Source organism: Choloepus didactylus, chromosome 7 (assembly GCF_015220235.1).
Source record: "Choloepus didactylus isolate mChoDid1 chromosome 7, mChoDid1.pri, whole genome shotgun sequence".
Lineage (NCBI taxonomy): Eukaryota > Metazoa > Chordata > Mammalia > Pilosa > Megalonychidae > Choloepus > Choloepus didactylus.
Window position 1 is genome coordinate 140571846 of NC_051313.1, and position 24777 is coordinate 140596622.

At 38.5% G+C, this 24777-nt stretch overlaps 1 protein-coding gene across 5 annotated transcripts in view; it reads right to left on the reverse strand.

Annotated features, from left to right (window-relative positions):
• PHACTR1 (phosphatase and actin regulator 1) overlaps positions 1-23888 on the reverse strand; it is a 581688-nt gene extending 557800 nt beyond the window's left edge. Inside the window, exons 1-3 of one of the 5 annotated variants that reach the window (XM_037842144.1) lie at positions 23674-23888; positions 22859-23089; positions 21767-21919 (exon numbers count right to left, since the gene is read on the reverse strand). In XM_037842144.1, coding sequence (XP_037698072.1) covers positions 21767-21869 — 103 coding nt within the window. In that variant the 5' untranslated portion in view covers positions 21870-21919; positions 22859-23089; positions 23674-23888. Of the gene's footprint in view, positions 1-21766; positions 21920-22172; positions 22301-22858; positions 23090-23673 lie in introns of those variants that run through there. The other 4 variants (XM_037842148.1, XM_037842145.1, XM_037842146.1 and 1 more) reach the window with 4 other exon arrangements.
• Positions 23889-24777: the final 889 nt, after the last annotated feature.

Here is a 24777-nt window from a genome sequence, read left to right on the forward strand (position 1 = left end):
AATGTCACTCAAATATGTTTCTAGAATACCTCTACCATAGAATCACTTGGATTACTTGTTAAAATGCAGATTTCCAGGCCCTCAACCTGAACATATTGAATCAGAATTTGAGGGACTATGACATGAGCACCTAGATTTTCAAAAGGCTCCCAACCATGTCCACTCTCATCACTTCTATTCAACATTACACTGGAGGTCTTGGCAAGGGAATATGGCAAATAAAATAAATTTAAAACATATAATGGTTGGAAAACAATAATATAATTGGCATAAGTCTCACCTGATGTGATTGTGTATATAGAGAATCCAAAAGACAAACTATTAGGAAAAAAAGAAGTGAACTTCACAAGGTCACTGGATACAATGTCAGTATAAAACATTTTATCTCTATATACTAGCAATATTTAAAAATGAAATGAAAAAGAAATACTGTTTTCAACAGAATCAAAACAATCATTTTAAATACCTAGGAATAAATCTAACCAAAGTATAAGCAGGACCACTATATGGAAAACTATAAAACACTGCTGAAAGAAATTAAGAAAACCTAAATTAACAGGGCCAGGATGAAAATACCACTATCATGTTCTTGAATGGAAAGACACAAGATTGTTAAGATATCAATCTCTTCAAATTGATCTATAGATTTAATGCAATTCCAATCAAAATCCCAGTAATTTTTTTTTTTGGAATTTGATGAGCTGATTCTAAAAGTTTTATGAAAATGGAAAGGGACAAGACTAGCCAGCACAATCATGAAGAATAAGAAAAAAGTTGGAGGATTTACAGTAGAGACATCAAGACTTATAAAGTTCTAAAACTGAAATGGAATAGTATAGGCACAAGCACAACGATAGATAGATAGACCAATGGAAGACAATAGTGAATCCAGAAATAGACCCACACATATAAACAGTAACGTGGCGTATGACAAGAGTGCCACTGGAATGCAGTGGGGAAAAGGATGCACTTTTCAATACAAGTACTGGGTCAACTGAATATCCATATGGAGGAAGAAAATAAACTTTGATCCCTACCTCACACTATACATAAAAATTATTTCCAAATGGATCATGGATTTAAATGTGAAAGGTAAAACAATAAAGGTTCTAAAAGAAATTGTTTCATATGAGAATATTTTTATGATCTCATGGCAGACAAAGATCTTTCAAACAGGAAATAAAAAGCACTAACCATGAAATAATAGGTAACACTATTGACTCCAGTAAAATTAAGAACTTCCATTCATCAAAAGGCACCATTAAAAATGCAATAACAAAATATGTGGCATGCAGCTAAAGCAGTGCTGAAAGGAAAATTTATAGCACTAAACGCTTACATTAGAATAAAGGAAAGGTCTTAAATAAATAATCTAAATTCCTATCTCAAGATCCTAGAAAAAGAAAAGTAAACCCAAAGCAAGCATAGGGAAGGAAATAATAAAGTTAAAAACAGAAACCAATGAAATAGAAAGCAGGAAAACAATAAAAAAAAAGTAAATGAAACAAGTTGGTTATTTAAAAAAATCAATAAAATTGGTTAAACTTTAGCAAGACTGACAGACATAAAAAAGAGAAAAGACAGAGATGACTAATATCAGGAATGAGATAGAGGATAATGCTGCAGATCTGCAGCCATTACAAGGAAAATAAGGGAATTCTACATATGTCTTTACACTCATGTATTTCAACAACTTAGAAGAAGTAAACTGCTTGAAATTTAAAAAGACACCATTAAGAGAGTATAAAGGGAGGACATATTTTCAATATATATGATAAAGGAACTCTAGCCATGTTACATAAAGAACTCCTAAGACAGTAACAAAAACACAGGCAGTAACAAAAACAGGATATCCAAGTGTCCATTAAACATATACAAAGATGCCCAGCATCATTAGTTATAGATAAATTCAAGTTACAATCTCAATGAGATGTCATTACACATCCAGCAATCGGGCTAACATTTTAAAATCATTCAAGGTCAAGTACTCAGGAAGATGTGGAGGAATTGGAGTTTTCAATCTGTTGGTGGGAAGATAAACAGGTAAAACCACTTAGGAAAATTGTTTATGTGTGTTTACATGTACATATAGTATACATAAACATATATAAATATACATATATCCTATGACTTAGCAATTCCACTGCTAAGTATATTCTGAAGAGAAATGAGTGCATATGTCTACACACACACACACACACACACACACACACATACACACACAAAGATTTGGACAAGCATGTTCATAGCAGTTTTATACATAAAACCCTAAACTGTTAACAATCCAATGCCCATCAACGGGAAAATGTGAACAAATAATTCGTGATGTCTTCATGCAGTATAAAACCACATAAAAATGAAAAAGAACAAATTACCACTGCAAGCAACAACATGGATGAATCTCACAAACATAATATTGGACAAAAGAAGTCAGACTTCAAAGAGTATTTATATTGTACGATTCCATTCATATGAAGTCCAAGAACAAGTAAAGATAATTCATTGTGATAGCAGTTAGACTGGAGAGAAATTGCACAAAGGAACAATTTGGGGTGTGGGAAATTCTGTATATTGGTATGGATAGTGGTTATACCTTGTAAAAAAGGTAATTTACTTTTCTAAGAATTCATCAAGTTGTACATTCTGTATTTGTGCATATCACTCAAGGTAAGTTATGCATCACTAAAAATAAATTTATAAAAAGCTCCCATGTTATTAAGATGCACAAATAAATTTGAGAATTATTGCATTTAAGATAAGTCCTGAATATTTACAAAACTGCATTATTTAATTAAAATAAGTTATTAATCACTTGGGCCATATTTGTAGGTATCAAATATTCCATTAGGCTAAAATTCTATAGGTTTTATTTTTCTGTCTCACCCTTATTTGGCTTTCATGGTATCTATCTTTTATAACCATGATCTTTAAAATATCCTGCTCCCAGAAACCTGAGCTGCATTAACAACAACAACAAACTGGATTGGAAGTGTATGTAAGGAATAAGGATACATGATGACAGTGGGTTTCTAATCAGCAAGTAAGGCAGTGCCCCTTGCCCCAAAATGAAGGGGGCCATGTTACAAGAGCTTGACTAACCATTAAAATAGGAATTTATGAGTCCATACTGATACTAAATGGATAAATAAAAGAATAAATCACCAAACACAGGCAAAGGGAGGGCTCTTACTTACAGCAGAATGCTGAGAGCTGACAGGTCAATGGGGAGGGTGTATTAGAGAGGGAAAATTATCATTTTGCAACCATCATAATAAATATGACGGTGCAAGAATCAGTTATCGATGCTAAACTTAGGCAGATGATATTTTCGTGGTCTTAAAGTTTTTCCCCACAGATCGCTTATTAGTTTCAAGGGAAAAATTGGATTAGACTCTGACTGGGCAGTCACACTTGGTAAAATTACTAATGAGGGACAGATGGACATTGGATGCCCACAAATGTGATCCGTAGAGAAAGACGTCACATCACCTTGGCAGTATCCTAGTCTAGAATGAATAACCTGAGTCTAATCATGAGGAAATATCACACAAACCCCAAATTAGGAATGGTTCATTTTTAAAAAGGGGGCTGTATTTTTCAAAAATGTCAATGTCCTAAAAGACAACTTAAAGGTGTGGAAATGTTACAGAGATAAGAAGGTGAAAGAGATCCAAACTTAGACTGGACTGTAATACTAGACCCTGACCTTAGATTAAACTGATGCTAGACTGGATCCTGCCTAGAGAAGAAAATGCTATTAAATAGTTCACTATTGGGTGAACTGACAAAATTGGAATGAAAAGAGCAGATTAAATTAAAATATTATTGTTGAATTTAGTGCAGTTAGTAACTGTGTTGTGTTTATGGGACAGAATATCCCTATCTGTAGGAAATGCACACTGAAGTATTAGGGATAAAGGACCACGTTGGACCCCATAAAAATCATACAAATACACACACACTCATCACACATATATACTCTCTCTCCTTCCTTCGCTTGGCACCTTCCTTCTCTCTCTAGATATAGAAAGATATGAGAGAGAGTAAATGATAAAGAAAACGGAGAAAAATGCTATCAATAGGTGAATCTGAGTAAAAGGTACATAAGTATTCTTTGAACTCTCTTATTTTTGCAAATTTTTTGAAAATTTAAAGTTCTTTCCAATAAAAGTCTTTTTTAAAAGTCTGGTAAAAATGTGTATTCCTTTCTATTTAGGAGAGTTTCCAGGGGTTATAGATGATGCCGCATCCTTACTTTAATTATTTAAAAAAAAAAAACTGTAATTGTCAGGTATCCTAACAGGCTCTGGACAAGTACAGGATTGATCTTAAAGGTGGGTGCCCTGTGTTTATGCTGGAGGTCTTTGATTCTTGTTAGGTAACAAAATGGATTCTGTTATGGTAGAGTTAAGCATTTTAAGAATCTGGGCCATGTAGCTGAAATAAATGTCACTATTTTGCATATCTAACATGAGTTAGACATAAAAGAATCTTTACACCTCAAAATTAAACCCTGCACGATGTCACTAATTACAGTGACTACACTGAAAATCATTCATGTAGAAAATGCAAAATTTAAATGATGAAGATGAATGTTATTAACGGTTATGTCAACTCAACAAGACTGCCATAGTAACTTGCATATCTTAAACAGATTTAACAAAATATACCTAAAAAGATTTTGGACTTTTTTACCACAACTAAATTTAGTATATAGATTCTGAAACATTACTTCTTTTCTATACATATGCATGCTTTGCTGGAGAACCAAGAATCTGAGGAATTGTTATTTGTACATCTTAGATCTCTTTGCTTAAAGTTGTAATTAAGGGAGCTGTACACTCTACAAATTCCTGTTATTAATCCTCTTTTATATCTGATTATGTTCTGCGCTCCAAAGGGAGATGGGGTGGCTGCCTTGTTTTCACCCAGATGCCAGCTCCACAGTGTTCCTACTGGCCCTAATTCAGGTCCTTTGTGTTGCATAACTTGAGGGACGCACTATTTACATCTCAGTCTAAATGAACAGAATTTTGGAATTGTGAAGTGTACAACTTATCCAGACGTACCCAAGAGCAGGCAACTTTCCAAAGAGACAGTTCTATGCTTGAGCAGTCAGGCCAGCCCTGTTTATATGCATCTAACACCAATTTGCTCCCACTCTTCCTTTGAGGCCTGAAGACCTAACTTTCCTAGAAATGATGCCTGGATAAGGACACATGGAAGACTATTCAATATCTACCCTAGCCTCAGTATAGTGGTTTCTCCCCTAGAGGGCCTAAATTTTTGGTCTATGCAAAATTGTGCCTAATGTAAAAACAACTTCATATTAGACATAATAACAAAAGCCTGTTTAAGTATCGGAGCCATGTTTCTCTCTTTTGAAATTTTCTGCTCCCATAAAGGCTTGTGCATTGTGGTAGCCAGTCTCAGAGATGGTTCCCAAATGATCCCCAACTCCTGGTTTTCATGCCACCCCACATCGAATCAAGGTCGACCCGTGTGACCACTAAGATGTGGCAGAAACAACTGTATATCACTTCTGAAGCGAGGACATAAAATACATCATGGCTTCTGCCTTACTCTCTCTTTGGATCCCTTGCTCTGGGGGAAGCCAGCTGCCATGCTGTGAGGTCCCTCAAGCAGTGTATGGAGAGGCCCTCGTGAGGAGGAACGGAGGCTTCCCGTCAACAGTCATCTTGGAAACACATCCTCCAGCCCCAGTGGGGCCTTCTGATGACTAGTCCCAGATGACATCCTGACTGTCACCCTAGAACCACCCAGCTAAGCCACTCCTGAATTCATGACCCACAGAAACTGTGAGATAGTAAATATTTGGAATTGGAGCCACTAAGTTTTGATATGTGGCAATAGGTAATTAATACATATGGGTTCTCAATGGATACAGAGCATCAATCTTGAAAGCCATAGATACCATCTACGTTTATCAGAAAGCCCAAATCTTAACCAGTATGATGGATCAGTTAGCAAACTATAAAACAGAGAAGAACCAAAAAAATTAAGAAACTGTTACTGAGTGACAGACAGGATTCTTTCCACTGGCAAACTTTTCTTTTCCTCCTCTTCCCCACGTTTGTGTATCTAAACTCGGTTCACCCTTTGTGGTTTGAAAGCTTTTATTTCCATCCCTACTCCCACACCACTACGAGAATGCAATCACTTCCTCTTTCTTTATCTCTCTCCACTTTGTGGCGCTTTGTAGTTTTCACTTTGTATGCATATACAAACAAAATACTGTGGATAGTATTTTCCTTCCAGATAATATGAAGTATAACTTTACAGCATAGGCTCTGAGTGTGTATCTAAACTCCATACTTACTAGTTGTACGATTTCCTGCAAATCTCTTAACTCTTGTGAATCCATTTCTTCATCTATAAAATTGGATTAACATAGTACCTACCTTTTAGGCTCGCTATGAAGAGTAAAGGATATAATCCATGCAACATTGTTGGCTAAGGGAATTCCCGATAAATATTTATTATTTTAAAACAATTGTTACTAGCAAGCTCCAAATAAGGCTGTGGCTGTGAAATTAAACCTTGGTGCTATTCCCGAGTGTAATACTTATTAGACCTTGGAAAAAAGTCAACGAGCTCTCTGAGCCTAGTTTCCTCATGTAAACTAGCAATAAAATAAACTCTCTCATCAGGATTTGGGAGTTTTAAACATTATATAATAAATGCAAAACACCTTATACAGAGCCTGACAAATAGTAGGCGGGCAACAAATGTTCACTGCCTCCTTTCCTTCCAGTTTCTTAAAGTAGACGCTGTGCAGAGCAGCTGGGGGCTGGTTGCTAAAGCACAATTGATGTAGAAGGAAAATGTGCTTCAGAATTGTATGTAGAACTGAATTAGTTGGACATAAACCCAAAACAGCTTTCCATTATTTAAATGTTAAACATGCATGGTTGAGATATGCAAGTCACTTTTCCAATCTGGTTTGATTCTACAGGTAATAATATTGAGCCTCGTAATTTTAATTTTGTATTTTCTACATGGTTGATTTTTAATATAATTACTATAGTTAATGATATAAGTAAAGTCTACATATTTCTAGTTCACGTTAGGTGTATGAAAGGGCAACATATACTTGGGCATATCCCAGAGTGCAAGCTGCTGGGCTTGGTGACTTGCAAAGTGAGCTTGGATCCCATTTTAAGCCCCATTGTAACAAAACAACAGGGTGCAAGGATATGTCATCAGATTAGAACTAGACACAAGGAGACTGGGTTCTAGCTCCTGTTCTGCCAACATCTAGCTGTCTGGTGTAGATAAACCGCCTCTCACCAGAAAGGCAGGATGTTGTAGGGGAAATCTGTGAAATCAGAAAGGCTCCTATAAGTCCTGGCTCCACCTCTTCATAGTTGTGTGATATTAGGTCAAATTTTTGATACTTCTGCGCTTTAATTGCCTGCAAATTGGGGCCAATTTTGTTTGAATGAGATAAACATAGAGAGCTTGTGGCATATTTAGGTAATCTTTAAATAATATTTTGCTTTTCCTTTCTTCCCTGAGCCTCAGTTTTATCATCTGTAAAATGGGGTGGTTGAATTAAGTTCCTTACAGCTGTCCTGTTCTATTACTGTAGGAACTATGCTAAATTAAATATAAGAAATATCTGGCCCCTCACTCTTGATCTGTAATGAAGTGCTGAATCTGTGTGTAATAAGAATAAAAGCATATTGTGGTAGCAGAGGGGAGGAAACTCAATAATTCCCAAAATATATGATTCTAAGAGGGAAGGCCCAGCAAATATAGGTTATGTAGATTTTTATTTGCATTCTGTTTTGTCTACAGATGGGCTGATGACAATGATGAGATCACAGGCTATTAGTCAGTCTCTGTCTAGTAAATAATGGAAGACCAGATCCAGGAACATTACCCCAGCTGGCAAAGCCACCCTTTGGGCAAAAACAAAGCATGAATGACTTCTCTCTTAGCCTAGACTGTGCCTGATTATTTCATATGTTGATTAGAATCAACTACCCCAAGGTATGAAGAATTTATTTATTTAAAAAATTAAGACAGAGAAAATTAAAGGCAATAAATCTGAGGAGCTTGACTCAGGTTTAATAAAAGGTGATTGTGTGTATGTGTGTGTGTGTGTGTGTTTACTGAAGTGTTTAGAAATAATGTAAGACTATTCACAAGGTTGTAAAGAGTACTTATTTTTAGATGATGGGGTTGGTTGAGTTTAGTTTGTTGTTTGTTTATATTTTCTAGATTTTCTATAGTCATGTGTTATTTTGGTAAAAAGGGGGAAAATGAGTTATGAGTATATTACATTTCCAAGGGAACTTGGGCAGGTTGCCCTCCCCCACTGGAAATTATAAGCCAGTCACATACCCTGCAATTCAACCCAAGGCACAGATGTTGAACTGTGATATCTCATAGTGATGTTTTCCTGAGTGAAAGAGGTAAAGAAAAAATCCCTTCAAGAAGCTGAACCTAAGACTATCATTACATAAAACTACATCATTGCCACATTTATATCTCAAAATCTTGTGGCTGGCATTCTGTCTTTAAATGTGTGGAAATGCAAGGACATCTGCATATCCCCAGACACCTGCCACCCTAGGATTGCCAGGGTCACCAGTGTAACCCAGGACTAGGAGATGCAGTGGGAAGAATCAAAAGAATACAAATTATAATCCTGGCTCCACTGCTAATAGCTGTATGACTTCAAGTATGTTACTTAATTACTGGAAATGGGGATTACTGAATCTGTAAAATGGGAATGATAGCCCCTACTTTACAAATGTCCTTTTCAAGGGTTAAATCAGACAATAAATACAAAGGCCCTGGCTCATAAAATATGAGTCCCCTTCTCCCTTTCCCTTTCTTTTGCAACTCCTGTGTACATATTCAGATTATTGAGCTAGCACAGGGTATGGGATAATGTAAAAATAAGTTTTGCAGGATGGTGTCTGGAGAGTGGTCTTGCTTTCCAGAGGCAAGGATTAAATTGGGCTAAGCCAAGTAGTTTTTTCTCTGCCTGACACCTATCAAATTTAGTCACCAAACAGTGCATAATCAACTAAACGAACAGAAGATCTTACTGCGTAGGTTCAAAAAAAAAATATGGTCTATTTTTAACCAGCTATAGCTGAATCTTTTTTTTTCTCCTTCCTTCGACGACATTCTGTGACAAGCTATAGTTTTATTAAGTGTTCGGGCTGCACTGGGGTTTATTTTAAAACATGTTTTCTTTAAACGGCCTCATAAATTTTAACTCGGGATTTTGCTTCTTATGAAAACCCAAGCCAGAATTTGAAATAATGTTGGCAATTTCAAATGTTTGCTTCATGTAAATATTTCCCATTGACTATTAATGTTAAGAACTACTGCTATTGAGAAAATACTGTATTCATAGCAAAAACTTTTAATTTAGAAAATAAACATTTCCCTTAAACTATCTCCTAATCTTCTAAATAAAGGAAAGGAAAATTAAAGGCCCAGTGGAACCATATGTTCAGAGGCAGATATAAAACATAATAGTGAAATTATTTTAGGGATTACCTAGGCACACGGAATATTTTAGATGGTTTTCCAAAATCTCTATACCATGCTTTATACCCATATAACTTATTCCTTACTGGTAATACATGCTTGAGTATTCCATAAGACCTTCCAATTTGATACGCCCTAACTTTAATTTATTTATTTTTTCCCCTCTAGTCTTGATTCTCTTCTTATATTCCCTCTCTCGGTGAATGGCTTCATCATCCATCCAGTATGTCCCAGTTTAACACCTGGGGATCATTTGTAGTACCCCTCTCTCACTTTCTGTCCACTCACCCTGTCACCACATACTATAGAAAGAATATTCTTAATATTTCCAAGATCCTCTCCACTGCAGAATTCACTCTGTCAACATATTTGTTCAGGATGTCTTTGCTTCTTGCTTGGATCGTTGCGGTAGCCTCCCTGTTTCTCCTTGTCTCTAGTCTTACTCCTTCCAATCTGTCCTCCATGTTTATGATCTTTATAAAAACATATCTCTGTATTACACTCTTCAGTGAAGTCAATATCAAGTTTAGAATTCTTTAGTTTAGCATACAAAACCTTGCATGCTTTGGATCCTGCCTACTATTCTAATCTCTTCTCTTGTCATTCCCTACATCTACAATCTACCCCTCACTGTAGAAACAATGTAATACATACAGTTCCCCTAATGCCAGTGCCTTATCTCATGCTGCTTCACACTGCCCAGAAGATTTGTTTATTCCTCTTCCCGAAATCTAACTCAAATTCAGATTAGCTCTCCTCCCATCATGGAAGCCAACTTGGAAGAACTTTCTACTTCTATCTAGCACGGATGAACACATCACACATGAACAAACATACCCATATTTCTGTATGATTTACAAGTCCCCATTTGTGCTTACAAAGCTAGTGTGAACATTCTTCCAGCATTTATCATTTGGCACTGCAGTCATTGGTATAGTTATCTGTCCCACACTATATGGCTAACTCCTTGAGGCCAATAGATTTGTCCATTTTGAGTTTGAATCCCCAGCATGTGGTTAGGTGTTCAACAAATGGTAAATTGTGAATGAAACAAATCTTGGATTTGCACTGCATTTTGTTAGTTCCCTTCTCTGGGCTCTACTTTCCTCATCTATAAAAGTAAAGAATTGGACTAGACACTGAGTCTCAAATTCCAGGCCTTATATTATTTGCATCAAAACATATAGGAGCCATAACAAAACAAAAAACAAAACAACCCCTTAAAATATAAAAATCCCAGATTCCCATACCTCACTCCCATAGATCAGTATACCTGGGAAGGGGCTCTAGAATGCATGTTTCTGCTATGTCACAAGTTTTGAGATCTACTGGTCTAGAAGTTCTCTATGGCCTCTTTCAGCTTTAGAAATCCTTCAAATGCTCTGTATTGCATACAGAATAAACTCCAAATTCCTTGACCTGGTGTACAAGGTCTCTTTGAACCCTGCGTTCCTCTCCAATCTTAGGTATCACTTTCACTTTCTCGCACATTATGACCCAGTCATATTGAGCTACTCACGAAAAGATCTGCACATGCTCATTCTTTCAGTAAGAAATGCACAACTTTTGTGCTAATTCCTGGATGAAGTTTAGGCATCACCTTTTCCACCAAAAATTCTCTGAACTGTTCCTTTTCCCCTCTTAAAACCTGTTCTTGCTGCCATGAAAGCACTTTGTGTTGTTTTGTGTGTAAGCTTCTTGAAGACACACAACAGTCACTCTATGAATGTTCTTTCCTTTTCCTTATGTGGTAATTTATTCATTCCTTAAGCAAATATTCATTGAGAATATGCTATGTGCCAGGAACTTCTAGTTACTTTATGTTATTTTATCCTCAGTAATAGTGCAAGCATTATCATTTTGCAAATGGGGAAACGAAGATTTATAGAGCTTCAGCCATTTGTACAGCCAGTCACATGGCTGTTAAATGGTTGGGTAGAATTAGATTCCAGGTATTTCTGACTTTGCATTCTTCATATTTCTCTTCATACCTCTACTTTGTTCCCTGAAGAAAACATGGTATTGTGAAGAATGCAAAGTCAGAAATACCTAGAATCTAATTCTAAGTGGAATCTCTGAAATCTGTTTCCTCATTTCTAGGTAAATGCTAACTCATTTGAATCACTGCCTGGAAGCCATATTCTCATAAACCAGGGTTTGCTGTAAATTCAGAGGAAATCAGTACAGTTTAGCTAATGTTTAAGAAGGTCTAAAGGAAGAAAATACCCCAAAGTAGAACTATAAAGAGAATACTTTCAGAATTCATTAGTAATTTCTTTTCAAAAATCATGGATTTGTTGTTTTTTCTGCTCCTCTGTTTTAAGACTGTCACACATCTCTAAAGAAAGGGCTTAGAAATTTGAATTAGGAATGAGTGGTATCAAAGAAGGTGAGAGTTGGGCAGGGGTGGAGGGTGGGGTGTTTATCTTGGGGAAGCTGAGGCCCTGCTGTCCAAGGCTTGGCAAAACTAAAGCCTACTTAACAGGAGAGCTCAAATTTATTAAAAGCATATCATGTGCTGGACATATTGCTTAGCATGTTGCCAGGCTTTAGCCATTCCTACATCACTTTCATGATTTTTGCTACATCCAAGTGTTATCTTAACCCTATTCTTTACATAACGTTTTCCTTAAATGAACTTTAATGAGTCTACTTTTTTTCTCTTGTTCTAAGTAGTAGTCCAGAAATTCTCTTTCCATTTATTTATATATCAATTACATTTTTTCCATTTACATTTTTCTAACACAATAAAATAAATAGATACTAAAAGTTAATTTATTACCTGAAAGTATCATATTGTACCATAGTTTGTGAAACATTTTGTTTCACTTAATCTCTGAAATAACCCTATGAGTTAAGAACACTTATTATTATCATTTGCATCCAAAAGGACAAAAATGAGCAGAGAGATGAAATAACTTACTTAATGTCACAAGCGAGGAAGTGTGAGTCATAACTTGAAATCAGATATGTTTGACTCCCAAGCATAAGCCCTAAAACACTGTGAGATTTTTTTTAAATCCAAAGTTGGAAGATTTCATTCATTCCCCCAATATTGTACATGCCATAATTGTTACTTTATAAACCATGAATGTATACAAAAGTGTCTGGAAGTAAATATATAAGATAAAAATAGTATGTAGGGTTCATTTTCCCCTTCATTTCCCACCCCCCCCCCAAAGACTTCAATATTGTCCTTGTTTTGCTCTCATAATTGGAAAGAAGGTACTTATATCTTTAAGAAGCTCTCTCTTTCCAGGCCTACCGTTTAAGAAGTCCAACAAAAACACCAATATTACTTTGGTGGTTTTGTAGGAGTGTGTGTGTCTAATTGCCTTATGGAAATTCTTAAAAATATTAAAAATGGTCCTGGCCACGAGCTGATTTTGATAGGGGAAGCTCTTGTCTGTGCTGCTTCTGCCAGCTCATATGCAGAGGGTGGTACTGAAAGTTTTTGAGAAAACAGATTTGTTGAGGCAAATGACAAGTGAAAATTCTTTCCATGGCATCTGGTAATGGTTATGCTAATTGGGTCACCACTGATGCTGGCTGTGTGGGGGCCGCATTCTTTAATCCACTCTCATATTCCTTATGTGAGAGTAAGAATTATTAATTGATTGGAATTATTTCACTGTATTTTCATGTCCATTTCTTCTCTGTCTCTCATCCCCTCATCTTCTCTCTCTCTTGCTTGTCCTCACACCCTACTTGTGAGACCTGAATCACAATACATAGCAAAGCAGATGCTTGCTGGGGGAAAAGGCACAAACAGTATTCAAGGGCATGTTTTCAGGTAAATTATAGGCACCAAGAATACTGCTTTGGGTGCAGAGGATTTTCCTGTCCTCAGGGCATCCTCTGGAAATGGAGGATTGGATGTCAAGGTCATATGCATATCCGTGGCATTGGCCCACAAGCTGTCTCCACAATATTCCTCCCCTTGATCTGCCTTCATTCATTCCTTCACACATAATGTTCCCTTATTAAGCACTGGTTTGGAGAGCCTGCATGTGAGCAATCAGAGGTTTCAAGTGGAGCGTGTGGGAGGTTAGGCAGATAGGCCTGGTAGTTTAGCTTTTCATCCCTGAGTGAAGGGCAGCATGGTGCTTCCTGCTAAAATTGGAGAGGAAAAAAAAAAGGATACTTGTTGAGGATGATGGTTCCAGAATCGGTAAAAAAAAAAAAAAAAAAGAAAAAGAAACAAAAAACAAGGCTGGAAGCTGTAGAAAGAAATCTGAAGCATTTCTGAGTCATGTGGTATTACATGCAAACTACGTGGATCATGGACCACAAAAATCAAGAGCAACACCAAGAGGGGCCGGAGATGTGGCTGACTTTGCTGTGCTGGTCCTAGGGAGGGAAGACTCTGAGGGGCAGGTGGGATTAGATTGATAAATGAAAAGGTTGTAATCTGATGGGTAACTATGCTCCAAAAGGGGTCAGGTTGCCTTGTACTCACTGACCCTGCCTCAGTCTTCATGGAACAAATTAGACCTGTGGGTCCAGATATAAGCCACACCTAAGGCCATGACATGAAGGACTCAAGGGGCCAGAGAAGGAAGTCAATCTCACGCCAGCCAAATAAGACTCCTAGAAACACCATGGCCAAGGCTTTCAGTTGGCAGTTCCCAAACTGCATGTTTCCAAGGAGTGGTTTCAGTGGGTGCCTAAAGCCACCTTCCTTTGGTTTGGGAATTAATCAGCCAAAATGCATAAAGAACTGGACTAGGCAATACAGGTCAAGAGAAGGAAGGGCAGAAAGCCCTCAGTTAAGGTCCAATACAGGGCTGGTTTCCAGAACATGGAGCAGCTTTTGAATTGATCTCAACTGGGTTCATCACAGTCAATGTTGAGATGTCCCCTATTCCATAAATCTACTTTCAGACAGGATGAAAACTCAGTCTTCACAGACTAGTGCATATTAAAAAGCCCTTCTGATTGAAAATACCTGCTTGACCAAAAGGAGGAAAAGAAAGGTATCAAAATAAGGTTACACTGACTAGGAGATCTCAAATAGAATCAAGAGACTATCCTATTGGTTTCTCTTATACAAGCTCCAGCTAGACATCCCAAATGGCCACAGTATGCCATGCCCTTACCAAGAGTAGTCATGAAATACCTAGGTCCGTATCTGAGATTCTATAAAAGATTCACTCACTAAATTTTATCTCTCAGAAACTTAAATCCATCAGAGTGTTCCTATGCTAGACAAGTCCTAAAATCCAGAGGCAACAGCCTATTTAAGAACAACAATCAGATGCAGTCCCCTTCACCATACTGTTGACACCCCTTTTTAATATGAACAAGTTAGGGTGGTCACTGCTTAGACACCCCTGAAAATCAAGAAAGTGATTAAATGAGACAAAGGGGTAGCAACACACAAGATAGGATTTAACAAAGGATTACAAATACTGAAATTTTATATAAATATATGTATATATTTAGATGCTAGGGTATTAGAATACCTAGAAGGAAATAACTGAAATTATGGAATTATAACCTATAGCATTCTTTGAAATTTGCTCTATAGCTATTCATTGAATTATGCTTTGAAAGTTATCTTTCTGTATATATCCTATATTTCACAATAAGGAAAGAACTGAAACTGTGGAAATGTAACCCATAACATTTTTTGAAATTATCTATATAACTGCTTGTTGAGCTGTACTTTGAAAGTTAATACCTTTTGGTATATGTTATATTTTACAATAATGGAAATAACTGAAATTGTGGAACTGTAACCCTAATTCTTTGAAATTTGCTAACTACTTGTTAAATCATACTTTGAAGGTTTTCACTGTTATGTAAATATGTTAAAGTTCACAATAAAAAATGCATTAAAGAAGCCCTTCTAAGGAAAGGGTTAATTCTCCTCAATGGTACACTTGAATCCCTCCTAATGTATTTTCTTTTTCTTTTTGATTTTTAAATTTCTTCTGTTTTATAGGAGATGCAGCAGAGTTGACTTTCTCCCATTTCCAACATTTCTGCCATTTGAAAATTATTTTTACATGTCCTTCCTTTCAGCCTTATGCAGACTTCCCATTTTCAACTAAAGATTTTAATTCTTTAAAGGTCTTATAAGATTCTATTTTCCAAAGCTCAAATCTTCAAAAGCCCTCTTCCCTGAATCCCAAGTCTCTCTTTGTAATGCATATTTAAGCATTTTTATTCCTTTAGTTCAAGAGAGACATTTAATAAGTCCTAACATTTGTACTTTATACCAAGTACAATACTAGGCACCAAGAAAATGGTATTTAAGGAGATGTCCATGATCAAGTTAGGTAATAAACAACTGAGTAATAACAGTATCCATAATTAATCAATAGTATCCATAACTAGTCAAGAATAACAGATAATGTTCTAAATACTTTATCAGCCTACCTCATTTAATTTTCAAAAACCCCTGTGATTTGCAGCTAATATTATACCTATTTTGATGAGGAACCTGAGGCTTAGCAAGGTGAAGCCATCTACATGAGGGCATGCAGGTGGTGGAGGCAGAGGCAGATAACACGTGTGACGATTGCTGTAATGTAGGCATACATAAGAGACTGTGGAAGACAGACCTGGAAAAGTCGGCAAGGCTTCACAGAGGAGGCGCCATTTGGGCTGGGTCTTGCATTAAGCACGTTCTGTGCTGGTGACTATTGTCAACAATTTGCAGTTAATTGAGTGCTACCAACTGTCTTTTTCTCTTGGGGCCATGTTAAGAAGTCCCAGAGGTTTAGAATACATTTAATGTCAACTCGAAGCTAAAGACACAAAAGCCAGCTGTTCTGACAGATTTCACAGGGTGAGCAAAGGGTGGAGGTGGGAAGGGGTTTACGGAGAAATGGAAGAGACAGGGAGTTCAGATGAATTCCCCTCTATTTCCAATAACAACTTGAAGAGACTCTTTGCCATTCTCCCTGACATTCATCAGTTGTCAAAACTGTCATTTCCCTTTGTTGAACAAGACAATGTAGAAGGCAGAAAAGGTGCTTTATGATGAAGTAACAATGACTACAATGCCTGGTTTAAATGCCAAGAGTTACTTAAAATTATAAAAGAGGGGAACTTGTGAGCAGGAGTCATAAATCGGACTGCCTAGTGATTTTACTCAATTGGCTGCCTTTTAATGTATTTTCCCTTTTGAAGATAATATAAATGCTCAAGGATATTGAGGGTCTCTGAGAAAAGAAACCCAGTGCTGTGGAAAGGGCATTGGTATGGCAGGCAAGAGATCTGGTTCTAGTCTCCGCCATTTGGTTATAAGCTGTATGATTCAGGCAGGTAGCTGAACCTCTCTGAGTGCTGGCTTCACCATCTCTGCAAGTGTGATTTGGTGACCCACGTTACCTTCACTGACCCCAGGGTTGATTTTACCAATATAACTGGCTGAGAAGTTGCCTCTGCCCAGCAAGCAGTATAATGTACTTAATTAAACCAAAGAACTTGAGCTTTAGAGTCTGTTCAAAGCTCTTTTTGAATTGTGTCTTTCAAAAAGATATGTTCAAGTCTGAACCCTCAGTCTTGTGAATGTAATCCTTTTTGGAAACAGGATCTTTAAAGACATTATTAGTTAAGATGAGGCCTAACTGGATTAGGGTGGGCCCTAATCCAATATGACTGGTGTCCTTATAAGGAAATTTGGGCACAGTCAGTTGGAGACAGACAGAGAAAAAAAAATGGCATGTGCTGAAGGCAGTGATTGAGTCATGCCATAAGCCAAAGAACACCATGGATTGCTAGCAAGCCATCACCAGAATCCTCCAAACACTGCCCTGCAACCCCTTTATTTTCAAATTTCTAGCTTCCAGAACTATGAGATGATACATTTCTGTTGTTTTAAGTCTGTGTCACGTTGTTACAGCCACCCTAGGGAACCAGGAGAGTGGACATACTTGAACTCAACTCCTGGCTCTGCTGCTATCTAAATGTATAGCCATTTTCAAGAAAGTTCACTTCATCAACCTTCAGTTATCTAATCTGCAAGATGGGCTTATTCCTATTTCCCAAGGTTTCTTTGGGGATTAATGGATACAGTGAATATGAAAAGTGAAGCCCCTGACAACAAACTCCTGTTTTTGCAAAGTCCATTTGCATCCCTCCCAGTGGTTAGATTCATCTAAAGGGAAGGACCTAAATGGAGACATGCAGGCAAGAATAGCTGCTCAGTGTGCTAAACCGTCCTCTTCTATAACATGGAGGTTGGGAATTCTCAGCTCTGACCGCACACCTGAATAACCTGGGCAGCAGTTTGAAACATTCCCTTGTGTGGGGCTCATCCCAGAGATTTGATTTAATTGGTGGCACTCCAGACTTGGGCTCATAAATGATACCCGGGTGTTTCTAATGTGCACTGGAATTAAATCATGGTTTCTCAAACTTTAATATAAATTACCTGAGGGTTTTGTTAAAAATTCAGATTCTGATTCTCTTAGGTCTGGGGTGGGGCCTGAAATCCTGCATCTTCCACAAGCTCCCCAGTGATGCTGCTGCTGTGGGTTCTGACCATACTCTGTGTAACAAGTGATTACATGATCCCTAACAGTGGTTCTCAAACTTCAGGGTTCATCAGAATAACCCAGGGGCTTGCTTAAAATATAGCACTAGGACCTAGGTCTGTCCTCAAGGATTCTAGGGAGGAATTTAAGAGAATCTATAATGTCCATTCAAACCTGAAAATCCCAAAATACTAATTTTCTGATCTTTTACAAATATAACTTCTCTCTCAGTTCAATCATTCAATACAAAATTACAGAGTCTAAAGTTGAGTGTGTGGGATGTCATTGTCAGAAACCTGAAAGATGGGTGAACTCAAATTGCATGATGTCAAGAGGACTGATCTTTGAACCCATGTGTTTCTCCTAGCAGAGGATTCTCCTTTTGAATAAAAGGAGATTGCCACCCCTTTGTGCTAGCAGGATTTACTGTTGACAAAGCACTCAGGGATGTAATCGGGAGGGGCTCCTGCGCTGACACAAAGACTGAACAGGATGAGCGTGGACTGTTTTTCTGTTCTCCGAAACAAACTATGCTTTCTAAAGCAGGATCCCCAGAGAGGCGGGCTGATCTCCCTCACCTCAGGGTCAAACCAAGGAAAATGGAGATGGGAGGAAATAACAAGCTGCTTTATTCAGCGGAGCAGATGATTGATCTTCGAAAATCCCCAGGACTTCCAGAGGGATCTGCCCCATGCATGATAGATTGCTTTTTTCCTTCTTCACACACTCCTGGGTTCCTCTTGCTTTAACTAGCTAAAAATTCCCTCTACTTAGTGGGGCAGAGAAAAAAAAAAAACTATGATGGGGTCAAAAACATTATAATACTGGTATTGTTGCATTGGATAAACACTTTGCATATGATTAATAAAGAAAGTTTGTTTTCCAAGAAGTACCTGGATTTGTAAATAAATTGATGTGGATGGAAAATGACAGAAACCCAGATTCTCTTGCTTTCCCCTTCAGAAGTATTTACATCTGTAAGAACACTTGCTCAGCCCATAGAAATATCTGCAGGGCAGTGAGAATGGACAACTCAAAAAATGCAAAAATTACACACTCATGTTAGCTAAACAAGTTCCCCCTTGTTAGCTGAACAGCTCAAGTTCTAAGTCACTCAACTCCATACTGTATTCCCAATTAGACTTTCTCTTTAGAAGAGGGTGTCAAGGCTACTCAATCTGACTAATGTCACTGTGCCAGGGCTGTGCTGCCCCAGTAGAGGCCTGTCTGTGTGATGTGATTCAGCAGTTGCTTGGAGTCCTAACTGCCCCAAATGCCTTTCTCAAGAGTTGGCTGTGGACTGCAGAGGTCCACAGAGCCCTGCCACTGGACTCTAAAACATGTGCATGAGGATTACAAAGGGAGGGGGTGCAGGCTGTGGTCTTCAGGCCTCTGCCCATTCATTGGCTGGGAGCCTTCCATAAGGCTGGGTGCTAATCATCCAAGAAAACCTGGAAAATCTGAGCTGGTGGATGAAAGCTGAAAATGGAGGAGGCTGGTGCAATGCAGAGACAAGCCCCAAGTGATGGAGGTAACCGAGCTCTAGAAAGGAGATGTGGGGGGTGATGGACTTTAGGTGGTGGGGCTTGAGGAAGGTGCTGGAAGGAAGGGGTTCTTGCCTGAGTTAGGTTGTGATGGGACAAGAAGAGAATTGCTGGTTTTTTTAAATTAAAAAATTAATTTAATTTGTTAGAAATAGGAGGTAAAACACCCATCAGGCCACATTTCTTGTTTGCAAGGCAATGGCTTTCTTTTGAAATCTCAGAGGAGGGGTAGTTACTTGACTGGGATGTTTATTTTATTGGTTTTCTATGTGACAGGCACTATTTTAAGTACATTAAAATATACCTCATTAATACTCATACCTTATAAATTAGGCAAGATTATTGTTTCCATTTTGCAGAGGAGGGAATTGAAGATCCAAGACATTAATTTGCTCAAGTTCACACTGGCAGACTCCAATTTTAACCTGGACAGTCAGGCTTCATGGTCCTTAGTCAGTGTGTTATCCTGCTTCTATTGCTGAGGAAAGGGTCCCTATTTTGGAGGGCAAGGAGAGAAACTGGTCTGGATGGAATGCAAATCCCTAGACTAATATGCTGGCTGGCTAACAACCATTGGAGTTCTAGTTTAAAATGGAAACTTCCAGGCCTCACACCTGGATTTCTGGTTTCTGATGTCTAATTCTGGAAGCCTGGGCAGTTCTAGGGAGCCCCCACCACTCCTGCATCCAAGGCTGATTACCCTAAAAGGAACGTGATACCAGGAAACAGCAGTAGCTCATGCTTCCACCTCCAGTGCATTTTCTAGTCTTTTCAGCTCTGGTGTCTCAACCACATCCATGGATGGTGATAGTTCTGACCACTCCACCCCCAGCCCCATCTGCTGACAATCACCCGGCTGCCTTGCGTCCTCGGAGCCTCCCACACTCTGCCTGCTTTCCTTCCGCGTAAGCGCAGAGCTCACAGCCTTTACCTACTGAAAGAGGAAGTGGAAATCTTTATTATCTATAATTGGCTGCTGCTCCCCTTCTTGGCTCTGCCAAGGGTGATGCAGCTCAGGCAGATGTAGCTATGTTTCAGCTCCAGACCGGTGATGGGACTGAGGCTTGCCTCATCCCCCTTTCCCCTTCTGCGTCATCTTGCTACTTGCAGACCTAGAGGAGGCTGGTCAGTCTCAACCTTCTCCTGCTTCAATGATATCTGTATGTCTCTTTAAGTGACAGAGTAGCCGTGCCGACTACATAAACCCAGAGAGATGAGGAGCATTAGCTATTGTATCACTTTTGCTAATTTAAGATCTGATAGGTGCACTGGCCCAGGCCCAAGCAAATCAACCAGATAATGTTCAATCCCTCTTAACTTTAAGACCTGATCATGCACTGGAAAATAGAAGCAAAGGAGGCATTTATCTACTTAGAATCAGGTGCATTTGAGACATGACCATCATCAGAATGCTTTGGCTGAACATTCTAAATGTTCCATGCAAAGGGAAAATATGTACAAAGAAAAATCTCCCGAGAGGCAACAGTTCCCATAAAACACTCCAGCTTCTTTCCTTGCTCTAATGTGGTGGCAAAACATTCTAAATGTACCATTGCACAAAGAGCAAGCAAACTGTGGCCTAATTGACCATGTTGAAATATGTAATAAAAATGCACAAAGCTGCCACACTTCACATTTCACACCAGGCATTTCCTTACTGCCCAACCCCACAAGACCTTTACCTCTCATGTGCACTGTTAATTCCCTGGGCAGTAACTGAATTCATCTAAAAATACATAAGGCAGGTATAGAAGCTCAATGCTGAACTCAGGAGCACCTAATCTGGCTGGATTTTAGACAGCTGGATCAAGTTGCCCTAGCTCTCATCAAGTACAGTGGCTGCAAGCTCAACATTTCCCTGAGGAAAAGGCATCCCTGATTCTTTTCAGGCAGAGGCTTTTGTTATAAGGGGAGAGGGGCATTGTTTACTAACATAGCTTCCTAAGGGGCATGTATACTAAAAATTGGGTAAATGGCTTGTCTTTTGTTTTTAACTACACCCAAGAAGTTTGGATTTATTCATTCTATGATACACCTCCCTCAATTCTAGCAACAGTTTGGTAGAGGCTATCAATTTAGAAATACCGATTACTGAACCTCCGGAGCACAGCATTATCTGTTCAAGCCTGTACTGCACTGTTAATATGAAACCAACATGCAGACGAGAGGATTTTCCTCTCTTTCTCTTGTTTTTATTACCTTGAGCTCCTTGACTGTAGAAGAATCTTTGAGCTGACTCAATATCCAAGAGTCTGTGAGCAGACTCAACATCCAGAAAATAATCCATTTTTGGATAATCCATTCTTGATGTTCTAAACACAGAGTTTTGAGAATAAATATTCACTTTGATACCTATGAAAGAGGAAAAAAATCCACAATATTAGATTTTTAAAGCATATATATCTATATATATATGGTTTGAAATTTTGCAATAAGAATGAACCATTATAATAGCCTATTATCTGAACATTTCCAATTCTAAAGTCATCCCTCGACATACCTTTCTTATCATATTAGAAAATGCAACATTTAACCAATATTCATTAAAAGTAAAATATACTACCCAGGAAAAACAGATAATCCTGACTAAAGACAGATAACATACCGTTCTTTACTGTATATTGCCTGGAAAATAGACTGTTGAATTCATAAGCTATTAATTTTCAAAAGCTCTTTCTGATAATTGGCATCATTATGTGTCAGCCCTTCTGAGTATCGATCCTCAATTGATCCAGGGAGTTCCGGATTCCCTGCCAGCAGTGAGAATCGCCTGGGAATCAGAGCCTCCACTCATAGATGCCTTGCATTTATGACACACGCTGACATGTTTGCTATAGAAATGCCTTGAATCCCTTCCTTTTCAGCAATTCTCTCCTGCATATGTTATAAAGTGCTACCAGATAGTCATCTGCCTGCACCTGACATGTTCTGCTTTTGAGAAAGAAATGTGGATTGTAGAGCAGTGACAATTATTTCAGTGTTGCAATGATCACCATAATATTATCATGCACTAGCCTGTCAGGAAGCTAATACACTTCATTAAAAAACATTCAGCCTGTTGGGTTTTTCTTTTGAGCATATGTAGCATTTCCCTGCTACTTGCACAAATGAAGTATCTCTATTTTTTTTTTTTTAAGAATCAACAAGACAAAGTCAATAAAATCAAGCTCAGAAGGTGAATACAATTGGTTTCTCCTTCTAACAGTATGTATTTCAGTTTAAGAAACCAAGTCTGGTAAAGAAGAAACTTTTTGAATACCCAAAGGTTCCCCAACAGCAAATTATACTTACTGCAAAAAAAACAAGAGTTAACTGTCGGCAGTAAAAGCAAGAGCAGTTTCAGCCAGAGTGTCTTTGATCTCTCTAAATATTCCCGGTGAAAGTAAAAAATGTTGATTGTTTGATTAGAACGGTGATGAATAATGCATACTGTCCACTGGACTTCCTTGATCAGACAAAACGGCCAGAGCTCGTTACCTTAGCAACAGAAGGTGACGCCAACCCCGGCCTCTGTACCTTCCTCTGTGAAGGAAGAAAATTACCAATTTCCAGTGTAAAACTTTGGCAGAAATCCATTAAAATCTACAGGTAACCACCATGCAGATTCATTCCCCACCCCCATCTCTTATGCAAAGAAGTGTCATCATCATTAAAAAAATGGATTTATGATTTCATAATGTTTTTTTATAGTCCCAAGCCCCAGTTTGGTTTTCAATTATAACAGAATAGAATATGAAATGATTAAGCAGTTAATATAACGGGAATGTTCTCTAGAGATTGTTTGGGGCCACCAATTCTAACCCTACTTGCTGGCCAAGTGTGGTCAGGGATGGGGGTTATGGGGGAAAAGACTGTTTTAGCTAGCGTTATGTTAAACATCCCCTTCTTATAATTAATATACAGATCAGCCACCAGCATCTAGGCTGAAAATAACTCTCTTCCCTTCTGTGAATCAGTCACTGGAAGAAGCTGAAAGAGCTATCTAAAATTTCCCAGGATTTTGAAAGACGCATTATAACAGATCTTTTGGGAGATATCCCCCTGTAAAGGAGAGAGAGCCAAGAAGATACGTGAAAGGAAGAGTCCTGAAGTTAGCAGATACTCACCAGTACTTGTTGACCCCTTTCAACAGAACACCGCGGAGCATAAAATGAAGCTGTGCAATGCTGCTGAGCCTGCAAGTCCAAATGAATAATTTTCCCTTCAATCTCGATTCAAGAGCACTGAGCATTTTACATTGTGATGAAATGCAGCCCCTAAATAGAGATCCGAGTGGAACTGCTCTTTAGAACACATTAGACTGCTAATTTAAGAAAATGGAAAGGTTTTGCTTAACTGTCTTTTATGTGTTCCCTTTGCTACGCCCTCAATTTCATTTGCATTTAAAATGATTCTTATGTCTCCTCAGCTCTCCAAGGTGTGGAGCACTTTCTAATCACGACGGCTGCTCCAGTAGGGTTTGGTGCAACACCAACTTTTATTTTGAGCTGCAAAACAAGGTGGGTAATTATAATTGGGAGCTGTATTTTGGAGTGAAATACAGTAAGACTGATTGAGTTCACTGCTTCCTTCTTCCCTGGGCTTTCTTCCTTTTCCTGCCCCTGCCGGCTTGGTCAGGGCTCCAGCCCCAGTCATGCCAATTTGCCTAAATACATTCCTCCCCACCTGAATGTAATCCCAACAACAAAAGGAAGTTTGTTAGGTACCAAGTGCTAATGTCTGGAGGTTATGCTGGTTTGATATCCTCTCCACTAAACCTCAGCAAGGACTTTTAGACACAGTACTTTGAGATCTGCTCATGACGGGCATGATGATAGACAAATACAAGCCCTGTGGGGGGTTTTGCATCCCCCTTGCACCCTTTGCCTCCCAAGCAGAGTTGGTAAGAAGTAAGGTGGCTTGTTGGATTGTTATGAAAAGAGAAACTACATTTGAGAAGACTTGGAAGGAAGACCATTCCAACAACTTGAGGCTGTAGGCATTCCACTTCCACATGGTTCTGCTGGTTGCCCTTGAGACAAACCTGAAAATCTCTTGCTGTTGTCCCAACCGATCAGAGCATATCAGGCACCAAGCTGATGCTGCAGAGAGTTAAGCCCTGATGAAAGAAGACGCTGAAACCGCAAACCATATACCTATATGGTGAAAGTCAAATTTGGACTCCAAATACTCAAAGCTTTGCCCAGACCCAAGTACTTACTTCTCTAAGG